Source organism: Nicotiana sylvestris, chromosome 3 (assembly GCF_000393655.2).
Source record: "Nicotiana sylvestris chromosome 3, ASM39365v2, whole genome shotgun sequence".
NCBI classification, from domain to species: Eukaryota; Viridiplantae; Streptophyta; class Magnoliopsida; order Solanales; family Solanaceae; genus Nicotiana; species Nicotiana sylvestris.
Window position 1 is genome coordinate 112625417 of NC_091059.1, and position 21777 is coordinate 112647193.

At 35.0% G+C, this 21777-nt stretch overlaps 2 protein-coding genes across 2 annotated transcripts; both read left to right on the forward strand.

Moving 5' to 3' along the window:
• The first annotated feature begins 11128 nt into the window (after positions 1-11128).
• On the forward strand, positions 11129-14877 carry LOC104218048 (glutamate dehydrogenase A-like). Its single transcript, XM_009768449.2, has 9 exons — positions 11129-11361; positions 11513-11626; positions 12541-12762; positions 12865-12939; positions 13043-13159; positions 13266-13516; positions 14014-14089; positions 14167-14253; positions 14528-14877. Exons 1-9 carry the CDS (start codon positions 11254-11256, stop codon positions 14711-14713), a joined length of 1236 nt encoding a protein of 411 aa, XP_009766751.1. The 5' UTR covers positions 11129-11253; the 3' UTR covers positions 14714-14877.
• A 987-nt stretch (positions 14878-15864) lies between these two features.
• LOC104218049 (light-harvesting complex-like protein 3 isotype 1, chloroplastic) lies at positions 15865-16981 on the forward strand. Its single transcript, XM_009768450.2, has 3 exons — positions 15865-16247; positions 16331-16468; positions 16587-16981. Exons 1-3 carry the CDS (start codon positions 15908-15910, stop codon positions 16838-16840), a joined length of 732 nt encoding a protein of 243 aa, XP_009766752.1. The 5' UTR covers positions 15865-15907; the 3' UTR covers positions 16841-16981.
• The last annotated feature ends 4796 nt before the right edge of the window (positions 16982-21777 follow it).

Here is a 21777-nt window from a genome sequence, read left to right on the forward strand (position 1 = left end):
CTAACTACATAAGGCTAAGCTTTGCCTTTCCTTGCCTAATACCGAATTCTGTGCTACTTGAAATCTAGCACTATTTTGCCTTCACGGGGCTAAGCTCTGTCCTAATCTTAGGCAAGACTAAGCTTTGTCTTGTTTCGCTTCTTATATGACCGATCATCATGTACTCGCATCTCATGGGCTGAAACATCGCCATCTTGTCCGAAGGCGTCATAGTCCGAAGGTATTATCTTCATAGCCTGAAGACACCATGTCATGGCCTGAGGGTCTCTTAATATTTCACATCATTATTCAAAGGCATCATAGTTCAGAGGCACCATTCTCATGGCCGAGAGCACCATTTCATGGCATGCGAATCCCTTATCACATGATTCATGGATCGGGATATCATGGTTTAAGGACATGATCCTCACCGTTCAAAGACAATTTTCATGGTCCAAAGGGAATTTGCATCATGTTTAAATTCTTGCAATAACCCATATATATTTGCATGCATCTTGTTTTAAGGTTTGTAGGTAACCCAGGAAGTAACCGTTCTTCAAACGGAAGCAATCCTCGCTCTGGTTTCTGTTCACAACATTCACATTCTGCAAATGTTTTAAACGTAACCGACTATCATCAATTCCCATTTCTTACTATATGGCTACTCAGAGACTTGATCTATAACACATCTGTTATATTTCAGATTCACATTCATAACTCCGCATAAATCCATCTGATACCATCTTTCCTAAAAGACCCCTTCCCGAAACATATGGACATTCCTATAACAACTCCGTCGGTTTCGTTCAGTATTGGATCCAGAACTACACATGGCCTGATTCCTGTAAAACCAGGGATATGTAGGCAACTCAGAAACCGGAGTTCGGCCTCTATTTTTAAAAAGCATCCTATTCGGTCAAAATCGGTCATCATTTCTTTACCGATAATTTTTTCATCATTCCCGAGTAAAGAGGGGCAGTTGTTGATACCCAATTTTATAGCTTATATATATATATATATATATATATATATATATATATATATATATATATATATATATATATATATATACATACACACACCTTCAAAATAGTATATTTGCATCATCATCTAGTTTATGAACCTATACAAGCATTTTTCATAGTTTTCCATAATTTTTAAAGGCTTTAAATTAATTTCTATCTGCATTTTATTATATAAATATCCAATAATTATCTTTCAAATTATTTTTATGATAATTTCATCATTCAAACTTATCAATTACACCTACATGAATATTTTTAAATATTGTACTACATTTTTTATAATTATATTTGTATTTTTAGGGCTAATTGAACATTTTTTGCAATACCATTTTTATATATAGTTATATTATTTATGTAAAAAACAATTTTTTATATTCTTATAATGTTGAGTAGTTATTTTTATTTTTTTAGTGCACAAATAATATTTTGTTATCTACTAATTACTTTTTTAAATTATTTATTGATAAAGTATTGGGTATTTAAATAATAGCCTAATTTTAAACCTATTTTCGGACCTAAAATTACCCAAACCTTAGCCCAATTACCCATACACTGACCCAATAACCCCTAGCCCAAACCATACTCAACCCGATCGGTACCCATTCTATTTTAACCCCCCCTCGTTCATCTTTAAATCCCAGTCGTTGATCTTTCAAGATCAACAACCCATATCCTCCTCCCCTTCCCCCCTTTTAATTACCCTAGACCTAAAACCCTAACCCATTTCCCTATAATACGCCACCCTCATATTCTCTCAAACCCCCCTTTCTTCTTCAACTAAACCCTAGTTGTCTTCCCCCCAAATCCTTCTCCTAGTCCCACCTAACATGGGATTCCATGGCCGTTTCTTGCCATATATGACCTCTCCCTGGTACTGGTTACTCTTCTATACTGCTTGCCTAAACATGGCAAGCAGATCTCATCAATATCGAACCAAAATCGATTCAAATCCTTGACCTCTCTGCTATTCCGTCTATATTCATCCTTTGTTCTATTATGGGTACGAATCTCTGTGTATTTTTGTTGATTCTTACTACCCTAAAACTAAGGTTTACAGATCTCTTCAAATCGAACCAAAATTGGTTCAAATCTCTAATTTTGAGTGTTATTTTTGTCTATATTCGTCCTATTCTGTGTGAGTTTGATTTCTTGTTTAGATTCTACTGATTTTTCACTTTCCTTAAAATTTAGGGTTTCCAGATCTCTCTCTTAAAATTGATTTTCAGATCATTTTTCATGATTATTTATTTTGTTGGTTGCTTAAATTACTAGGTTTTCTTGTTTGTTGCTCGATTTTTACTACTATATGAACTCTTCCCCATTCCCTTTTAGACAGACTTGAATCGCTATAATCTCACTAAAATTTAAAGCTCTATTATGTTATTCCTTCATTATCTCGTTCTATACTTTGGTTCTTGGCCGGCTAAAAGCCAAAGCCACTGAAATTCTGGGTTCTTGCTCTTCGTTGATATTCAGAATACTGTGGACTTTTGTTCTTTCTTGTATTTTTGCTTAACTGGTAAGTTACTGGACCTCATAGTTTCATTCCCATGATTTGCACATGTTTTCACTTCTGGAGGTTGTAGTTTAATGTATTTTTTGGGTAGTTCTTGTGTACAATTCTGATTGCTTTACTTCGGTTTTAGGTCTCTTTAACCTTTGACTTCATTATGTTGGTAATTTGAAACATGCCTAAAACTAATTCGAGTTAATTAGATTCTTTTCAAGCTTATCTAGCCTATGTGTTGTAACTTATTAATGTTTAGGATCTTTGCATCTCTTTATTGTTTAATTTGCTATCAATCCGGTTACTTGAACATGCTTTACTTACATGACTCGTATCCCTTTTAATAGACTAGTTGATTGTGTTCAAAGCAAGAATATATACATTAACTATATAGCATAAGTTTGTCTCATGTCCTATTCTGAATTTGCGATGATGATATCCTACCTATGTAGCATGTTTGATCCTGTTCCTTATTAGTATGCTTCTACCATGTCTTGACTTCCCTGTAGTTGCAATGATCTGTTCTCATCCTGTCTAAATTCTATTTCCAACACTAGCACCTATACTTAGCATAATTTAAATATTTTCCTTACTATGAGTCTGTGTATACCAATCCTGCAAACATGTTTCTTTAAGGTGTGACTACTTATACACTAGGTGTTGAACTTGTTATTCTGAATCTTTGCTAAGTCTGTTCTTAAAACCTAAAGCATGTTCGATTATCTGTTCTATGTGCTCAACTTGACTATGTTTGTATCCTTCAGTGCTGTCTCTCAACCTTAGTTTACTCACTTTCACTTGTTACCTGGGCTCTTTTGAGTTCTCATTCTTAGCTGGCTCAAAGCTAAGGCTACCTAAGCCATATCATTGACCTCCCTAGTGTGAGCACAGTTGGGGGTCCAATTGAGACCCTTATGAACTTTGAAACACTAGGACTTGGTCCTTAGTCATTCCTTGAATCTCCTCTACTATCCTCGCTAGTGTGAGCATTGCTCGGGTTCCATTTTGAGACCCTTGTGAACTCTAACACACTAGGGTCTAAGGTTCCTTGGCACTCTGTTCTAAATGCTCCATCCTACCTCCTTTATACCTACTGAATGAGCCAATGGACTTGTGTACATGGCCGTTTTCTGAATCTTTGATGGCTACTGGGTTTTGGCTATAAAGATTATTTTCTGGGCTATTGTGAAACTATGTGGACTTGAGATTGAAGGCCTGGCCAGGTTGGGTCTACTTTGGGCCCGCTTTAGGCCTACTATAGCTATTCTATAATTTTGTAATTTATTTCACTCATTAGGTCTGTAATAATATTGTAATAACAATTGGGGTGTTAGTAATATCGGGAAAATGGGTTTATTTTAATACTTTCATGAAATGGGTAGATGTCACGACCTAAAATCCACCAAGGATCGTGATGGCGCCGGACATTGCTGTCGGGCAAGCCAACCAAATTACTTGATTAAGTTCTCATTTTAACAATTTTTGAAAACTAAGATTTTTCCTTCAATGTTACTAGTAAAAGATAATCTTTACAATGTAAATAAAAGAATACTTGGAAGTAAATACAAGATACCCAATAATCATCCCAGAACCCGGTGTCACAAGTGCATGAGCATCTACTAAGAAGGAAATAAAATACAACAACCATCCGGAATACAATATTGGACAGGAAATAAAAACATATAACTGAAAGAGACTCTGTTGGCTGCGGGTCGCCTCGAGAAGTGCAGCTCACCTAAGTCTCCGTATCAACCATGCTGCTACGCCCAGTAGGCCACTAGAGATACATATGCATGTGCAACAAAAAGGCATATAAGTGTAGTATAAGTACGAAAACAACGTGTACTCAATGAGTATCCCGTCTAATCTCGAAGAAGTAGAGACGAGAGGTCGACTTCGACACTTACTAGTGGTCCAATAATGTTAGATCGATAATATAGTAAATCTAGGATTTTTATAAACATGATTATAATTCAATGGAATGAAGCAAGTAAGCAATTCTTTCTTTTATAGAAAATTTCCAAATTTCTCTTCATCATTTAGACATAATTTCATAAGCTGGGGAGAAGGCAACAATGACTTCGATGAGTTTCAAGGCAAGCAATACAAGCATGCGCAAATCATGCCGAGGTCGTACGGCCCAATCCAACAATATTTAAACTGTGCACTGCCGAGGGCCGAACGGCGCGAACCATAGATGCATCTATTTAATCTGCCGGGGTGTTCGGCTTGCTCCAAAAATAAACACATACAGATTGACAACCAAGAAGTCCACACGGAGAAATTTTGCAAATAAAGCCAATCCTCTTTTAAACATTTAAGAAAAATGAAGTTTAATCAGTTTAGAAATTTATTTACTAATTCAATGTGATTTAAGCAATTCAAGCTGTCAATAAGTTCATAAATAATCCATGTATAACATGCTCTTGGGTCCTAAACTACCCGGACAATAGCATAATAGTAGCTACGCACGGACTCTCGTCACCTCGTGCGTACGTAGCCCCCACAAATAGGAGCACATAACCAATTAACTCACCTATGGGGACAATTCCCTCTTACAAGGTTAGAAAGGAGACTCACCTCGCTCCGAAGATCCATAACCGGCATTCCACGCCCTTCCGAAGACTTAAATTGATGCACAACGCTCCAAAACTAGCCAATAATTATGTAAAATCCATTAATATATGTTCAAGTACTCATAATAATCCAATTTATAGCAATTCCTAACCCCAATCGAAAAGTTGACAAAATTTCCCTGGGGCCCACGTGCCCGGTTTCCAAAAATTTTCGAAGATAAACTTTACCCATGAACTCATGAACTCAAATTTATGATTTTATCTTAATTCCATACCCAAAATCGTGGTCAAATTCCAAGAATATCAATTTTCTAGGTTTTCCCTCAACCCCCAAATTTTCTACAAATTTCATGCTCAAATCCGTACATAATCAATGTATTTAACTCAAGATAGGTGGGGTTAGCTTACCTTATTGTTGATGAAGAAATTCCCCTCTTGAAGCTCTCCAAAATCGCCCCAACAAGAGTAAAAATAGAGAAAAATGGCCAAAACCCCTGATTTTAAAGACACTCACTGCCTCAGCAGTTTCCGCACCTGCAGTCTCCTGACCGCTTCTGCGGTTCCGCAGGTGCGAGACCAGATTCTGCTTCTGCGGTCCGGAGCTCCCCAGCCCATTCAGCTTCTGCGCCCTCTCTACCGTAGATGCGGTCCCGCATCTGCGGCCAAACGACCGCATCTGCGGTCCCAGCTCTCTTCCGCCCATACCGCATCTTCGATCCTAGGGCCGCTTATGTGGTTCTGCACCTGCAGTCTTAGATTCACAGGTGCGGTTAGACCAGCAACCAGCAACCTCAGCTCTTCTTCAAACTCCGAATTCGATCTGTTAACCACCTGGAATCCACCCGAGGCTCCCGGGACCCCAACCAATCACACCAACCAGTCCCAAAACACATTACGGAGTTGCTCGAGGCCGCAAATCATATCAAACAGCGCCAAAACCACGAATCGACTTCCAATCCAAGCTTTATGAACTTTAGAATTTCAAATTTCTACTTTCGATGTTTAAACCTATCAAATCACATCTGATTGACCTCAAATTTTGCACGCAAGTCATATTTGACATTACAGACCTATTCCAACTCCCGAAATCGAAATCCGACCCCGATATCAAAAAGTCCACTTCCGGTCAAACTTCTCAAAAACCTTCAAATTTCTATCTTTAGCCAAATGACTTCAAAATGACCTACGGACCTCCGAATTCACTTCCGATCACGCTCCCAACTCCAGAATCGCCATACGGAGCTATTCCCAGACTCGGAATCTCAAACGGACATTGCTAACACTGAAATGCACTTCAACCCAAACTTATGAAATTTCTTCCAAAATGCTAACTTCCACAATAGGCACCAAATCGCTCCGGGTCATCCAAAACCCGATCCGAACATACGCCCAAGTCCGAAATCATTATACGAACCTGCTGGAACCTTCGAATCCTGATTCCAAGGTCGTTTACTCACAAATCTGATCTTAGCTAATTCTTTCAATTTAAGGCTTCTAAAATGAGAATTTTCATTCCAAATCAACTCTGAACTTCCCGAAGTCCAATTCCGATGATGCGTACAAGTCATAATACCTGAAGTGAAGCTGTTCATGGCCTCAAGCCGCTGAAGAACAGGCCAAAGCTCAAAACGACCGGTCGGGTCGTTACAGTAGAAATCCTGCCTATATGTATTTAATTTGCTCGAACATGTTCTGCTACTGTGTGTGTTGGATAACCTGCCTATAGGTGTTTAATTTGTTTAACATATTTTGCTTCTACATGTTTATTAGATATCATGCTTATAGGAGATAAAATGACCAATCTTTCAATTGCAACATATTCACTAGATACCATGATCATAGGATTATATTAGTTTATGTGCTACAAATTTGCATTTTAGACATCAAGCCTATAAGGGTTTAATTGGTTAATGTGATGTTTTTATAATTACTCACTTTGGAGACATGCCTATACGAGCTAAAACCAGTTTCAATCGCTAATTGTAGAAATCCTGCCTATAGGATAATCTCACTCACTTTTAAGGGCTAATATTGAACTTTCAACACTGTTTCGTTGCCACTATTAGAAAGCATGCCTATATGATCAAACTTAGTAGTTTTGAATATCTTTCATGGCTATCACTGCCAACTACTGCACCTAGATATCATGTCTATAGGTTTAAACACTTACAATCTGTAATTTTAGTAATTAGTACGCAATACCAGATTCCCTAAAATATATAGTTATTCGGAAAGCATGCCTCTAAAATAGCACCTTACATCTGAAACTGCCTGCATGTTTGAATTCCAAGGTCACTTAGAAATCACGTCTATAGGGCTTAATGACTTTAACTCATCTCAATTTTGAAACTGTCAAACGCCTAATTCGTTTGCGTGCATTTGTTGTCTAAGTGCGGAGGCTAACCTGAGCCTTAATTGCTTTTACATGAAGTCCAACTTGTTTTGTACGTCACCTAGTTTTCTCATTTTGAGCAACCTAAGTTAAGTCTAGAACCACCTAAAATAGAGGTCCAAACGCCTCCTGGACCATAGGCATGGGATGGGTAATGCACGCATAAGGTATGACTTAGAATCAATTAGTGCGCCTTAGGTGACAACTTAAAGATAGTAATCGGGTAGCAGGAGATGATAGTCTGTGCCCACTGAATAATATGAGTCACTCCCCATCTCGAGTGAGTTACGAAGTATTATTTATATTGCACGGGGTGATCCTTTAGGCTAAAATATTTAGGACCCCCTCCCATCTTGTCTTTAAATCGGTTATTTGTGTTTAATAAAACTTCCCAAACTTCTTGCTTTCTTTATTTTTGTTTGTCTGACTAACTCATATAATTCGAGTTCGACTGGGACCCACAGTTGTTGTGGACCTCGAGGAATGTCTAACACATTTTCTTCGAGGCAATTTGAGCCCTTACCCGATCTTTGATGATGCAAATTTGGTTAAACCAGAGTTACTTGCAAACAGGTGCTCTAGAGCACCTCAAAGCCGTTAGGTGGCGACTCTTCTCTTTTAACACCTTCCTTAAAAGAGTTGTCACGTATCGAAATCCGATTTCGCGAGAAAAAGGGGCACGACATTGCCCATTTAATGTTAGAAAATATTCTCTCATTAAATGCTATCAGATGACAAATACTCGATCTGCTCCTGTTGACCACGCTCCCTTCGGGATTTACCCGATACCGATTGCAATTGTCATATCTGGTACTGATTGTTCCTTGACTCTCCTTTTACGTGTCTTTGATTTCACATGTCATGCTATTATTCGATTATTTATTATAAATCAATTATACCCCATATATTGTATACCCTTTTTCTTGGTAAATATTTATCCGCACCTATTTATATTAGCAATTTGATCTTAACAGTTAAATATTGATTTGAAATGTAAAGCGACAGATATTGATGATGGGCAAAATTCTTTTGTCGCAGTTACTGTTATTTTTCAAAGTATCAACAAAGTCATAAATTTTTTTAGACTCGCATAACATTTAACTAATCATTTCGGCAGCATCAATGTAAATGTTAAGTGTACGATCATTTTATATTTTTAAGCGTAAAGATTTATTGATCCCAATTCCAAGGATTCGGTTGAAACTTCCTAGCATGCGTTAGATTCATGTATTTCATCACACTTTGCAAGTTTTAAACACTAAAGGCACGTTTGGTTAAACGTATTGAATTAAAAATCATGGTATAAGATATATGATTGTTTATCCTAAGTTTGGTCGCAATTTTCAATTTCGCTAATTCCTATATTATTTTATACCAAGACCAATATAGTGTAAGCAATATCATGGTTAATTATATGTGGATAAAGCATTCAAAATGGCAAAGTTATCCCCGAGGTTCTTCTCATACGCTTTTCGAAGTCCTTGCACAATTTTCAACCAAACATAAGTGTAAGTTATGCGTTGTATATTCGAATTTTATATAATGAATCAAACGCTCGATAAAAATAATCTGTGTGTTACAATTCTTACTTTACTAGCTTTTACGTTATTAATCTTTGTATTAAAAGTGTTGTATAATTTATTTCTATGCCAAATGAACTCTAAATAGTTGTATATCAAATTTTACCTATAGCGGAAAATTCCATATTTAATATGGGATGGATCACACGTCATAATTAGGGCTATCACATGGGTGGGATGACATGATTTTGGACGGGTCAAAATGGATTGAGTCGATAAATGGGCGGGTCATGAGTTACTTGGCTAGATGGACTGGGTCAAGATGGGCTAAAATTTGGGTCACAGCCCAACCCGCCAAACTGTTACCAAATTTTAATTAAGGTGTGTATTTTATGGGGCATTTACATCTATACCTGCTTTTTAGGTCACGTTTTAACTTGTGTCCGCTTTGCGAAAAAAATTACAAGTGTACCCACTTTTTCGCGTAACTTCAGCATACAGGGCTGAAGTAGCAAAGACAATCACGCAAAACTTCAGCATTCTAGTAGACTGGCCTGAAGTAGCAAAAATTGCTGAACCAAATGTGCTGAAGTTTTTGTTTGTAATTGTTGAACTTAAGCATAGTAGCTGAAGTTTTGTTCTCTATTTGCTGAAGTTTTTGTTTGTAATTGCTGAACTTAAGCATACGAAGTTTTTGTTTGTAATTGCTGAACTTAAGCATAGTAGCTGAAGTTTTGTTCTCTATTTGCTGAAGTTATTTAGTTCATTTATAAAAACTTCAGCACTAAAAAAGTTGAAGTTTTTTTGTCCTGAATTCATTAGTTTTGTCATTAAGCTTTTTCAAAAACTTCAGCAGAAGATGCTGAAAATATTTATTTCATTGATAAAAACTTCAGCACTAAATAAGCTGAATTTTTTTTGTCCTGGATTCATTAGTTTGTCATAAAGCTTTTTCAAAAATTTCAGCAGAAAATGCTGAAGTTATTTATTTCATTTGTAAAAATTCCAGCACTATATAAGCTGAAGTTTTTGAAAAAGCTTTCTAACATACTAGATAAATAATCAGATTGTCAATAGTATCTAAATCATAAATTTTGGAAACAATAAACGTGAAAAGAACAGAATTATCATGAAAAGAATCACTAAGTGTGACCTTAAACTTCCCGTACGTGAAAATATTCACAAATTATTGTCTACTAACTTATGTAATTATTTATAATTTATTTTTAAATAATTTGATAAACATACTTATGACAATCATCCCATGAACTGAAGTTTCATAGCAACGCCAACAACAGCAGAAGAAAGAAGAAGAAGAAGAAGAAGAAGAAGAAGAAGAAGAAGAAGAAGAAGAAGAAGAAGAAGAAGAAGAATGAGGAGAAGAAGAAGAAGGAGGAGAAGGAGGAGGAGAAATGAGGCTGAAGTTGTTTAAAAAATGGGTACAAGTTAAAACTTTTTTAAAAAATGGGTATAGGTTAAATGGGGGCGACTAAATAGGGCACCCTGTGCAATTTTTATGTATTTTCTTAGTAATTATTTAATTATCAAATAATACATCTTTTCTTTTGTTAGGGTTATATATAGCATATCAAACAAAAAAGAATTAATGTAAAAATATTTTAACAAAGTTGTTCATGGATCAAAATGAATTAAAAATTAACCCAAATTTAGATGGGTTGCATTTAATAACTGGCGGATTAATGAACAGCCCAATCTTGAACGAATTGGACAGGTTGAATGGATTTGGCTACAAATTGCCAACCCTAGACTCATAACTATACCTATTTGCTAAAACTCATTATGGGGCTAATTTGATACTCCAATTGTTCATGTTTATCCTTTTTATTTTGTTCAAAAAGAATAATCCTTTCTATGTTTTAAAATAACTTAATTAAAATTTTTATTTATCTTTAACGACACACATTTTATAGTCGTATGGAGAGAAATAATGTAATTTGATATGTGTCTTGAGATCTTGCTATCACATGGAAGATCGCTTTAATTAAACAAAAAAACAAAGTCTAAGCCAAATTTTTAAATAGAGAAAAAAACAAAAATAAAAAAAATTTCTTACGCAAATAGAGAGAATAGGAATATTTTATCAACCGTCACCTCCTAGTCATCATCCTATTCTTACTACTTAGTCATCAGCCTATTTTTGTCACCCAAATATATAGGATTTTAAAAAAATTATTAGGTACAGTATCACGGAGTGAAGTAGTTCTCATTTGTTTTTGCTGATCTTATCGCTGCCATGAATGCTCTTGCTGCCACCAACCGCAACTTCCGTCAAGCCGCTCGCATTCTTGGATTGGACTCCAAAATTGAAAAGAGTCTTTTGATTCCTTTCAGAGAAATTAAGGTACAATTAACCGATGTATATTAAAGTTTCTATCTTCTTGACGATTTTGATGCTCTGTTTAATTTTTTCATATTTTCACTCCCAAAAAAAAAAAAAAACAGAAAAAATGGAATTCCTATGGTAGGTTGACGGTGTTTTGATGTTGGATCAGGTGGAATGTACAATTCCTAAGGATGATGGAACGTTAGTTTCGTACATTGGATTCAGAGTACAGCACGATAATGCTCGGGGTCCTATGAAAGGAGGAATTAGATACCATCATGAGGTTTGCTTTTTTTTTTTTTAATGTAATCCTTTTGGTCAATGCATATTGTTTATCTTTAGTTACAGTGCACCTTTTTTTTTTTTTTTTTTTTGACAAGTTACAGTGCACCTTTATAATTGGATTTTGCATTTCCTTAGAACTTCCACTAAAAGAATAAGGTCGAATAAATACCGGATATGAGTAAAATTACTGATTTTTTATCTTGTATAGATTGCAGTGTGTGTTCTATTCCACGTATGAGAAAGCTAGGATTTGTGAGGAATTGGAAGGTTAAATCCACCAACATCATTGCATTTGAATCTAATTATATGTGTAGTTTCTTTGATAATATCAGTTCCTCTTAAAAGGGGAATATTTGAATCTTAGCTATACTACTCTTGATATTGGTTTTCTTAGGGCAGGTGAGTTCCTGCTTATATGTGTTTCGATGGGTGATAAGCTTTCCTTAATGCTTTCAGACTCTATCGGTTGCTTGATGGTTGACTATTGACGCTAGATTCTAATAAACCAAATGCAATTATTTAGCATTGGAAAAAGATGGGGCAGAGTACAGAGGAATTGTTAGGAAGATTCACACAACCGACCCCTACTAGTTTGGAATTATGGTGTACTTGATCGATTATCTTGATAATCAGCTCATGTTATTTGGTTTAGCATCTCTGTCTGAAGAAATTTTTTTTCTTTAGAAGTTAATTTAAGTTGAGTACATGTTATCTACAAGATCAGGATCAAGCAAGTCCTCTACCATGTCATGATTCCTCCAATATATTCCTTTCAAATTAGTGCATTTCAATGTCAAACTCCACTCCTTTCTTATTTATTTATTTATTTATTTATTTATTTTTCATAGTTTTGCTGGTATCACCGAATAGCATTCTTTATTCTGTGCTGAGCTGTTGTAAATTTTCTACAAGGTTGAGCTTGATGAGGTAAACGCCCTTGCTCAACTGATGACTTGGAAGACCGCTGTAGCCAACATCCCATATGGGGGAGCTAAAGGCGGAATTGGCTGTACACCAAAAGATTTAAGCCTGAGCGAGTTGGAGCGACTTACTCGTGTTTTCACACAGAAAATTCATGATCTAATTGGAATTAATACTGACGTGCCTGCACCTGATATGGGCACTAACGCACAGGTTAGTAACAAAAGTCTATTTGCAACTTTGTCAAAATATTATTCCTTTTGAGCTTTAGAATAAGATGCACATAATATTCTATATGATGCTTGCTATTGACAGACTATGGCCTGGATTTTGGACGAGTATTCAAAATTTCATGGTCACTCACCTGCAATTGTGACTGGAAAACCGATTGTAAGCTTTTCATAACTTTCGAGACTTCTCCTATTTGGCTAAAATTAGAACAACTTTATACTATATGACTTCTCTATTCATCCTTCTTTCACCTTTTGTTTAGGATCTTGGGGGATCATTAGGTAGGGAAGCTGCGACAGGGCGTGGTGCCGTCTATGCTACAGAAGCTTTACTTGCTGAATATGGGATGAATATTAAGGATTTGACTTTTGCAATTCAGGTAGAATCTGCAATTAATCAGTTCTAGCACATTCCATTTCTTTCACCTGGCTATTCCACAGTATTCGGTCAAAATGATGTCATAAATATGTATTTGGATTCCTTAGGGATTTGGAAATGTAGGAGCGTGGGCAGGAAAGATCATTCATGAGAGAGGTGGCAAGGTAATCGCAGTGAGTGATATAACTGGAGCCATCAAGAATCCCAATGGACTTGATATACCAGCTTTGCTTAGTCATAGAGAAAAGACAGGGAAGCTCACCGATTTTGCCGGTGGGGATGTGATGAATTCTGATGAATTGCTAACACATGAATGTGATGTTCTCATCCCTTGTGCTTTGGGAGGAGTTTTGAACAGGTTCAACCTTTATCTTGCTCTGAAATTTATCGTTTAATTCTTGGATTTGCTTCTGTGTCAAGTGAATAGAGAAGTCAATATCAGTAATTTGTCACTTTATAAGTTGGATAAGGGACCATGACACATCCATCTCAAACTAATAAAGACCACATTAGGGGCAACCTTATTTTTCACTATAAATGATGTCATATGTTACAGATTTTATACTAGAATATGCTTCCATTAATTGATTGTACAAGTATTTACTTTGATTTTATGTCACCTTTTGTTACATTTGGCGAAACTAAGTTTTCCTTTCTCACTTCCAAAACTATTGGGGCATATGCTGCAGCCAATAAAAACGTCTTCGGTTTTTGGATGAGATAATGGGGAAAGAAGTTGCTGGTTAAATTTCTTCCTTATTCTTCTTTGTATTACCACGCCATTCTTGTGAACTAAATGTACCTAATATAGAGTATCTTACTTGTCCTTGACGGTTCTTATCTTTTTGTTTGAAGAGAAAATGCTGATCATGTCAAGGCTAAATTCATTATAGAAGCAGCAAACCATCCTACTGATCCAGATGCTGATGAGGTAACACTTTTTTCGGGGATTTTGAGTCTTTTGGACTAGCATGATTATAGTTTTTCACATACAATTGCCTTCTGCAGATTTTATCGAAGAAAGGAGTAGTAATACTTCCTGATATCTATGCCAATGCTGGAGGTGTGACTGTCAGTTATTTTGAATGGGTTCAGGTAACTTTTGATATTTATGCCTCCCATACATTTTTGTTATTACACCAGGTAGCAGCATGAAGGGTTTAGGTTAACAAGTATTTTCGCGAAACGCATTGAGAGATGCAATAGTATAGTTAATTTGAGATCTTACATCTTTAGCAAGACTGTTTCTGTAAAGTTATTTCCTGAGAAAATATTAGTAGTTACTAAGTTTGTTGACAACTTAAGAAAAGAACTGAGATGTTGAGACAATTTGAAGTTTTTTGTTCTTAATATCTTCTCTGATATGCAGAATATTCAAGGATTCATGTGGGATGAGGAGAAGGTTAATGCGGAGCTTAAGAAATACATGACAAGAGCCTTCCATAACCTCAAGAGCATGTGTCATTCACACAATTGCAATCTTCGGATGGGTGCCTTCACATTGGGTGTCAATCGTGTTGCACGCGCCACACAACTAAGAGGTTGGGAGGCATAATTGCACTTTTTTTACCGCACAATGTACACATCCTGCAGCAGAAAGTGCGCAGTCTTTCTCCCAAGTACAAATGCTAGAATGCTCTACAAACTGAAATATGTACTGGAGACATTTTATTCATTACTCAAATAAAAGAAAAAAATAACTCGTCAATTGCTTTGGAATTCTGTAGTTTTCATTTGGTAACTTGGAGAATTTGTCCCTTCTCGCCGTTCTTAGGGATTCAGGTGCTTAACCGTCATTCTCTCATTTTCTAGCATGAGGGATACCTGTTATGGAGTAACTTATATTAAGGGCATGTTGAATGCATATTATTGCATTTGAACTTATTCTTCATCTTCGCTCTACATGGTAGGAGTCTTAACGTTGAAATAGTCAGTTAACCGCTGATAGTATCGTATCTGGTCAAGGACGGATGAAGAGTTGACAGTGTGGGTTTGGTAGAACCCAGTAGCTTGGCTTAAACTCTATATTTATATTTAAAATATCATTGAATAAGTACAGATTATCTATATAGAATCCACTAACTCAATCGAGCTAGAATCTAGAACCCATAAACTTCAAACCATAAGTCTTCCTTTGTTTTTGGTTCTATCAAATGACAAATATACCATAATTATATGGAGATACATACTAAAGGCCAAGGGTGAAACCACATGGTCGTAAGGGTGGTCGTTGAAAAATTATACTATGTATATAAGTACAATATTACATTTTAGAGTTATATAACACATATTGAACACCCTTTATCGGAAATTTTTTCACTTCTTTTAAATTACAATATTACATTTTAGAGTTATATAATACATATTGAACACCCTTTATCGGAAATTTTTTCACTTCTTTTAAATTTGAACACCCTTGGGGAAATTCTTAGCTTCGCCGGTGCCAAAGGCAGCAGGTTTCCAAATTCTTTGCTCCAAACTCATTGGGGTTCAATGCCCTAAAAAATAAATAGAAGATGCTGATTCACGGTGGTGCCTGTAATTTTATCCCTCTCGTTAATTATTTTCTTTAAAAAAGTCACCAAAAGTGGAAGTAGATATTGTCAGGAAGATATGGGCTGCCATGCCCATGATGTTGCAGAACTAGATAAGCTTTATTTATTTCAGAATGGGCATTTTTGCCACTTATCCTAACACCATCTCATTCAAGAGGAGAAGAGTTGAGCCAAACTAGAGATTACTTACAATTATGGCTGCTGTTGCTGTTACTTCATTTACACACACAGCTTACAGCTCTCATCACTTAAAGAAAAAACAATGGCCTCAAGCCAAGTGCATGAAGATTACCAATGTCATGACTCCAAAAGTTGAAGCACAAACACACTTAAACGTTGTTGAAATTAAAGACAGATCTTCTTTACTGGCTGATGATAATGCAAAGCCGACAAGGAATGATGAAGTTCAAGATAGTACAGGTACAGAGTCTCAAGTCCTAAGGTTTTCGGACGAGCGATGGAAGAACGGAACGTGGGATCTCAATATGTTTGTGAAAAATGGTAAAATGGATTGGGATAGTGTCATAGTTGCAGGTAAACAAAGAACAAATCTTTCTATTACTAAACCACAAAGATTGTTATAGTGAATTAATTTATTCATATTAATAATGTTGCAGAAGCACAACGGAGGAAATTCCTGGAACTTTTCCCAGAAGCAGCAACAAACCAAGAACCTGTGGTCTTTAGAAGTTCTGTTATACCATGGTGGGCATGGATGACGCATTCTCACCTCCCTGAAGCTGAGCTGCTAAATGGTTTACATTTTATAATCTAATGAATTCATAGAAATTCAATTTACCAAAAAATTTGTTAGCAAAAAAATAAATAAATTGTTTTTACTATTACTTATATGGTAAATTCATGGTCTTGCAGGAAGAGCTGCAATGGTGGGATTTTTCATGGCTTATCTAGTGGATGTTTTAACAGGGCTTGATGTTGTAGGCCAAATGGGTAATTTCATATGTAAAACTGCCCTATTAGCAACAGTTGCAGGTGTAATTCTGTTTAGAAAAAGGACAGATTTTGACAAGTTAAAGAAGCTAGCTGATGAAGCTACATTTTATGACAAGCAATGGCAAGATCAACCAGCTTCTACAAATCGTGATTCAAAGCAACAAAGAAAGTGAATTCTTTTTTTGTGTTTGGGATGATATTGACTTCTTGTACTCTACTTGTCAAACCAAAATGCCATTGTTATATACAAGAATTATGTTATTATATTCAGGCTACTTGTTGAGAAATTTATACCCTCAAAATTTGGACTACAAGTACTGACTTAGCATAACATATCGGCAATTACCTGAGTTAACAATTAGTAAAATTTGTGAAAATCTCATAAAATGGAATGATCAAAAGCTCATATTTCAACTCAAGATTACCTAGCTATATACAAGAAATGTTATATCCAGACTATATTTTTAGATATTTATATTCTCAAAATCTGGAATAAGCCTGTCGACGTAGTTACACATAAGTAGGCAATATTTTGAAAAAAAAAAAAAATCAAATACCTAGCAGCAATAGGTATTTTACGAAACAGGCAACTAAATAAATACATTCTTAGCAGCAAGCTATAAATATGAATCTAGAATCACTTTTTAAAAAATTCCAAAGCATTCAATTCCTAAAAAAAATCCAAAGCGTTCCCGTTCTTCTCCTTAAGCGAAGACACTTCCTAAATTAGCGCCGAACAATAACGATAAGATTAGAGCATTTTTTGTTGCTACTTGCTACGTGCATATATGAGATTACTCTATTTCATTTTGAAAACATATCGTACATTTATTTTCCAATTTTTTTATGTATCTTACTTGTTACAGATTAACATGACCGTGCAAGTTTTTGTCAAACAATATCGAATTAAATGGTATAATTATATATACTATTGGTATACAGTTTTATTTTTAATTGTATGTCAAGATAAATTTCAAAACAGTATAATGATAGTATAATAGTTTACAATGGTATTTTTAGTATAATATACAAATTATACTGAACAGTGGCAGAGCCAGAATTTTCATCAAGGGATGTCAAAATATAAATAATTAGATACATCGAAAAATCAAGGGGAGTCAACGTATAGTAAATATACATAAAATAAAAAAAATTATCTAGCAATATAGTGTAATTTTTCGGTGAAAGAGTGTCGCTTGACATCCCTTGATTCAACGTGGCTCCGCCACTGATACTGAATCCTTCAGCCATTGTATGTATGTATGTATGTATGTATATATATATATATATATATATATATATATATATATATATATATATATATATATATATATTTTAATGTAATAATATTTGATAGTTAAATATATACATGGAATAAGTATATACATGTTATGATAATAGTGTGTGTGTGTGTGTCTATTTAGCATTTTAATACATATATGTATATGACATATTTTATTTATACTATTCATATAAATATTCAAAGAATATTTTAAAATGCTAAATTAAAGGAAACAAAATTTAGAATAGAAAAAGAGAGAGAGATTTGAATTCTAAATCTAGCAACTAAAATTTAGAAAAGAAAAATAGGAGGAGAGAGAATGTACGAAGATAAATAAGGATAAAACTGATCCCATAATTTATGTTACTCATTAATTGTGCACATAATCTTTACCATATGCTAATATTATAAAAGAACATGCTATATATGGAATAAACAAGAGTAACATCATTTTTTTAAATACTTTTTGAAAGATGCCTCTTAATGTATTTTTCTCTTCTTTCTTTTTTAATTTGGGGGAATTCACAAGTGGAGGGATAAAAAACGCACATTCAATGAATTGAAGGTAAAATTATGTTCCTAGATCTCATAACAAAAATTTCTCAACAGTTATTGGACTAAACCACAAGGTACTGTAAAATAATTATTTAACTTTTTCAAGTTTTTTATTTCTTTTTAGGGATGACACATAAACACCCACCTATGCTTGGTTCGATTTTTCCGGTGACATCGGAATTTTGCGGGGATACTATGACCTATATATTTGTTCAAAGTAGTATTAGTATAAATCTTTTGAACTCATCTGATATTGGCAGTGTTTGCACATAATGTAGCTTTAAGAAAATTCATAAGTTGCCCCCTACTTTTTCCTGAAACAATTATTTACACTCCTTAATTTTACGAATAATCTAATACCTCTTATTTCTTGTCCAAAGTTGAAATAATTCCTTTCTTAGAGCTCCGACTAATTCTAATTCGCGCCACGCCCATGTAAGGCGAAAATGCTCCCTAATAGCATTTTTTTCATGCTCAAGACTCGAACTCGAATGCTCTTATTAAGGACGGATGGATCTTATATTCCACCACAGCCCTTGTTGGTGGCATACACACATTTTTAAAACTAGTGTTGGTAGCAGAAAGTGGTATTATAGCACTTTTCAAAAATATAGGTAATGTCATCGGGCCATACAAAGCTCTGATTAGGGGTGTACATAGGTCGAGTTAGTTCAGATTTTTCAGTTATCAAACCAGACCGATAGTGTGGGTTTTTAAATCTATAAACCAGACTAAACAAACAAAGTCGGGTTTTTCAATGTCAGTTTTTCTCGGGGGTTTTTTGATTTTTTTCGGGTTTTCTGATTTTTCTCCGGTAAAGTCTTCATAGCACAAAATATGCAACTTGTGCTCTAAATATTTCTTTAGTACTAATAAGATACAACTACAATGAGACCTCTCTATAACAATATCCTTATTTAATAACACTTCTCTATAAAAGCCAAATTTTTCCGGAACCAAATCTCATGTTATAGTATAATATATATTTTCTATGACAACAATTCGCTATAACATCCAAAAAATATCCGGAATAAACGAGGTTGTTATAGAGAGGTTTGACTGTATATAATATATTTTTCAAGAAAATAACACAATAATATGAGATAAGTCATAACATTATACTTAAATATTCAATAACAAAGATAATAAAATTGCATAAATACAATATTGCTAATTAATAAGCCATAATAAAAATTAACATAATCTAAAAATGCTATATATAAGTCATGCTAAAATAAGTATGGCTAATACGTACTATTAATTATATAATCAAACACTAAAGAAAAAGATAAACTAAGTTATGCATTTTTTTATTATAAACCAATGTAAAACTAAAAAATAGATATTCAACACTATCGTCATTCCTAGTGCCGAATTGAATTTCTTTTGTTAGCATTAGTATTGATTTGAACTTTGTTTGAGTTACTACGTTTATGGGCGATAAAATTTATTTACCATTCAAGAATGTTAAGTCCAAACTTGAAATAATGCGTTAACAGATAAAACTGTGAAAAAAATTAAGAAATATTTATAAATTATATTACAATAAATATTTATATGTATAAATTATTTTTAAAAATTGTATAAATGTATTATTTGGTTGGTTTGGTTTCGGTTTGACTATTTTTAGTTAAAACCAAATCAAACCAGTCATGGTCAGGTTTTTTTTTCAATACCAAACCACAATCGAATTTTTTTCCAGTTTGACTCGGATTATCGATTTGGTGCGGTTTATCGATTTTCTTTGTACACCACTAGTTCTGTTATGTAACTGAAAATTCAAAAAATAATAAAAGGTACTTACATATTATCACTTTTTATTTCTTACGGATATAGCTCTGAAAAATAAAAAGACATATGCCAAGATTTCTACATTTAATTGCTTGAATAATATCTTTTTATTAACCAGATACTTAATTCACAAAAATATAATAATTACATGGGTGGCACCATAGAGGAGCTGTCCAGTTGGACAGTATTGTTTGGAATAGTAGTAGCTATATTACACGCCAAAGTTTTTCTAATGAAAGTAGTTCCTAGGATGTCTGCCTATAGTGCATCATTGCAAACACTAGAGGAACTTCCAAAATTTCGGTATTGTGAAAAACCTTTTTTTTGCTCCTTCCTTAGCCAGTAGGTCCGCCATCCGGTTCTGTTCTTTGAAGCTATGGTTGATGGCTAGGTTCCCCAGTTGAATCTTCAAGGACTTGCATTCATAAACAAAGTTATCGTAAGGAATATGACCATATTTTAACATTCTAATCATCTCAGTTGAGTCAGTGTTGATCACAAGGGGAGTTAGATTGTGTTCCTTTGCTAGCTTTATCCCTTCTAGCAGTGCTAGCAATTCTGCTAGATTATTTGTCATGGTTGGGTAGCCCCTCATATGACTCATAACCCAGTTTTCTGAGATATTCCTAAAAACTCTCTATGCCTCCTGACCCTGGGTTACCCATGGAAGAGCCATCAGTATTGAGTTTGAAGTAGCCTCTATCAGGGGGTTCCCATTTAACACTGATGGTGGTCCAATTTTTATGAGGTTTATTCTTTGCTATCAGATGATATTCAGTGCCTGTGCAATGACAGTTTTGGATTGGACATGTTCTTTCCTCTTATTGAACATGTTATTGTTTCTTTTAAGCCAAATATTCCAAAAGCAGAAGGCGTGAGGAAATGCCATTGGAGGAGATGATTAAAGGGCTTGGCCTTTAGCTTGTTCCATGTTGTATTTCATGTATCAGGACTGAATTATAAGTGCATGGGTTGGTCATTTGCATAGGTATAGATGTTATTCCAGAAAGATGTGGCATTAGGACGGAGGAAGAAGATATGGTCTATGGTTTCCTTAGTTGTATTGCACACTTGACAAGTATGATTTATTTGGAGGCCAATGTTGTTTAGATACTTGTTGGTGGGCAGTCTGTTGTGTGTTAGAAGCCAGGTGAAGAATCTTTTCTTTTTGGATGCTTCCAGCTTTCAAATCCAGTTAAAATATAGGTTATTCCTTGAGTGAGTACTCCACTGGGGGTTCAACATGGAGTAAGCTGTTTTGGATGAGAATAGTCCATTTCTAGTAGCACCCCAGATGAGTTTATCTTCTTTAACAGGGTTCAGGCTGGGAATAGTATGATGATGGTGGGAGCCAATAAGTCAGGGAGAGGAAAGGAGAGTGAGCTTAAGTTACCGTTCCCATTATTGAATATAGAGGATACTTTTATGTCAGCTTTCCCCAATGTCTTGGGGCCACTGATGACGGAGTCAATTGGTCCCATA

What these genes read in the sequence shown, in the direction of transcription:
- LOC104218048 (XM_009768449.2), top strand. Translation starts at nt 11,254, where the DNA reads ATGAATGCTCTTGCTGCCACCAACCGCAACTTCCGTCAAGCCGCTCGC. An exon ending in ATTTGACTTTTGCAATTCAG is followed by an intron (nt 13,160 to 13,265) that starts GTAGAATCTGCA and finishes TGGATTCCTTAG; the next exon opens with GGATTTGGAAATGTAGGAGC. An exon ending in CTGATCCAGATGCTGATGAG is followed by an intron (nt 14,090 to 14,166) that starts GTAACACTTTTT and finishes TGCCTTCTGCAG; the next exon opens with ATTTTATCGAAGAAAGGAGT.
- LOC104218049 (XM_009768450.2), top strand. Translation starts at nt 15,908, where the DNA reads ATGGCTGCTGTTGCTGTTACTTCATTTACACACACAGCTTACAGCTCT. An exon ending in GGATAGTGTCATAGTTGCAG is followed by an intron (nt 16,248 to 16,330) that starts GTAAACAAAGAA and finishes ATAATGTTGCAG; the next exon opens with AAGCACAACGGAGGAAATTC. An exon ending in TGAAGCTGAGCTGCTAAATG is followed by an intron (nt 16,469 to 16,586) that starts GTTTACATTTTA and finishes ATGGTCTTGCAG; the next exon opens with GAAGAGCTGCAATGGTGGGA.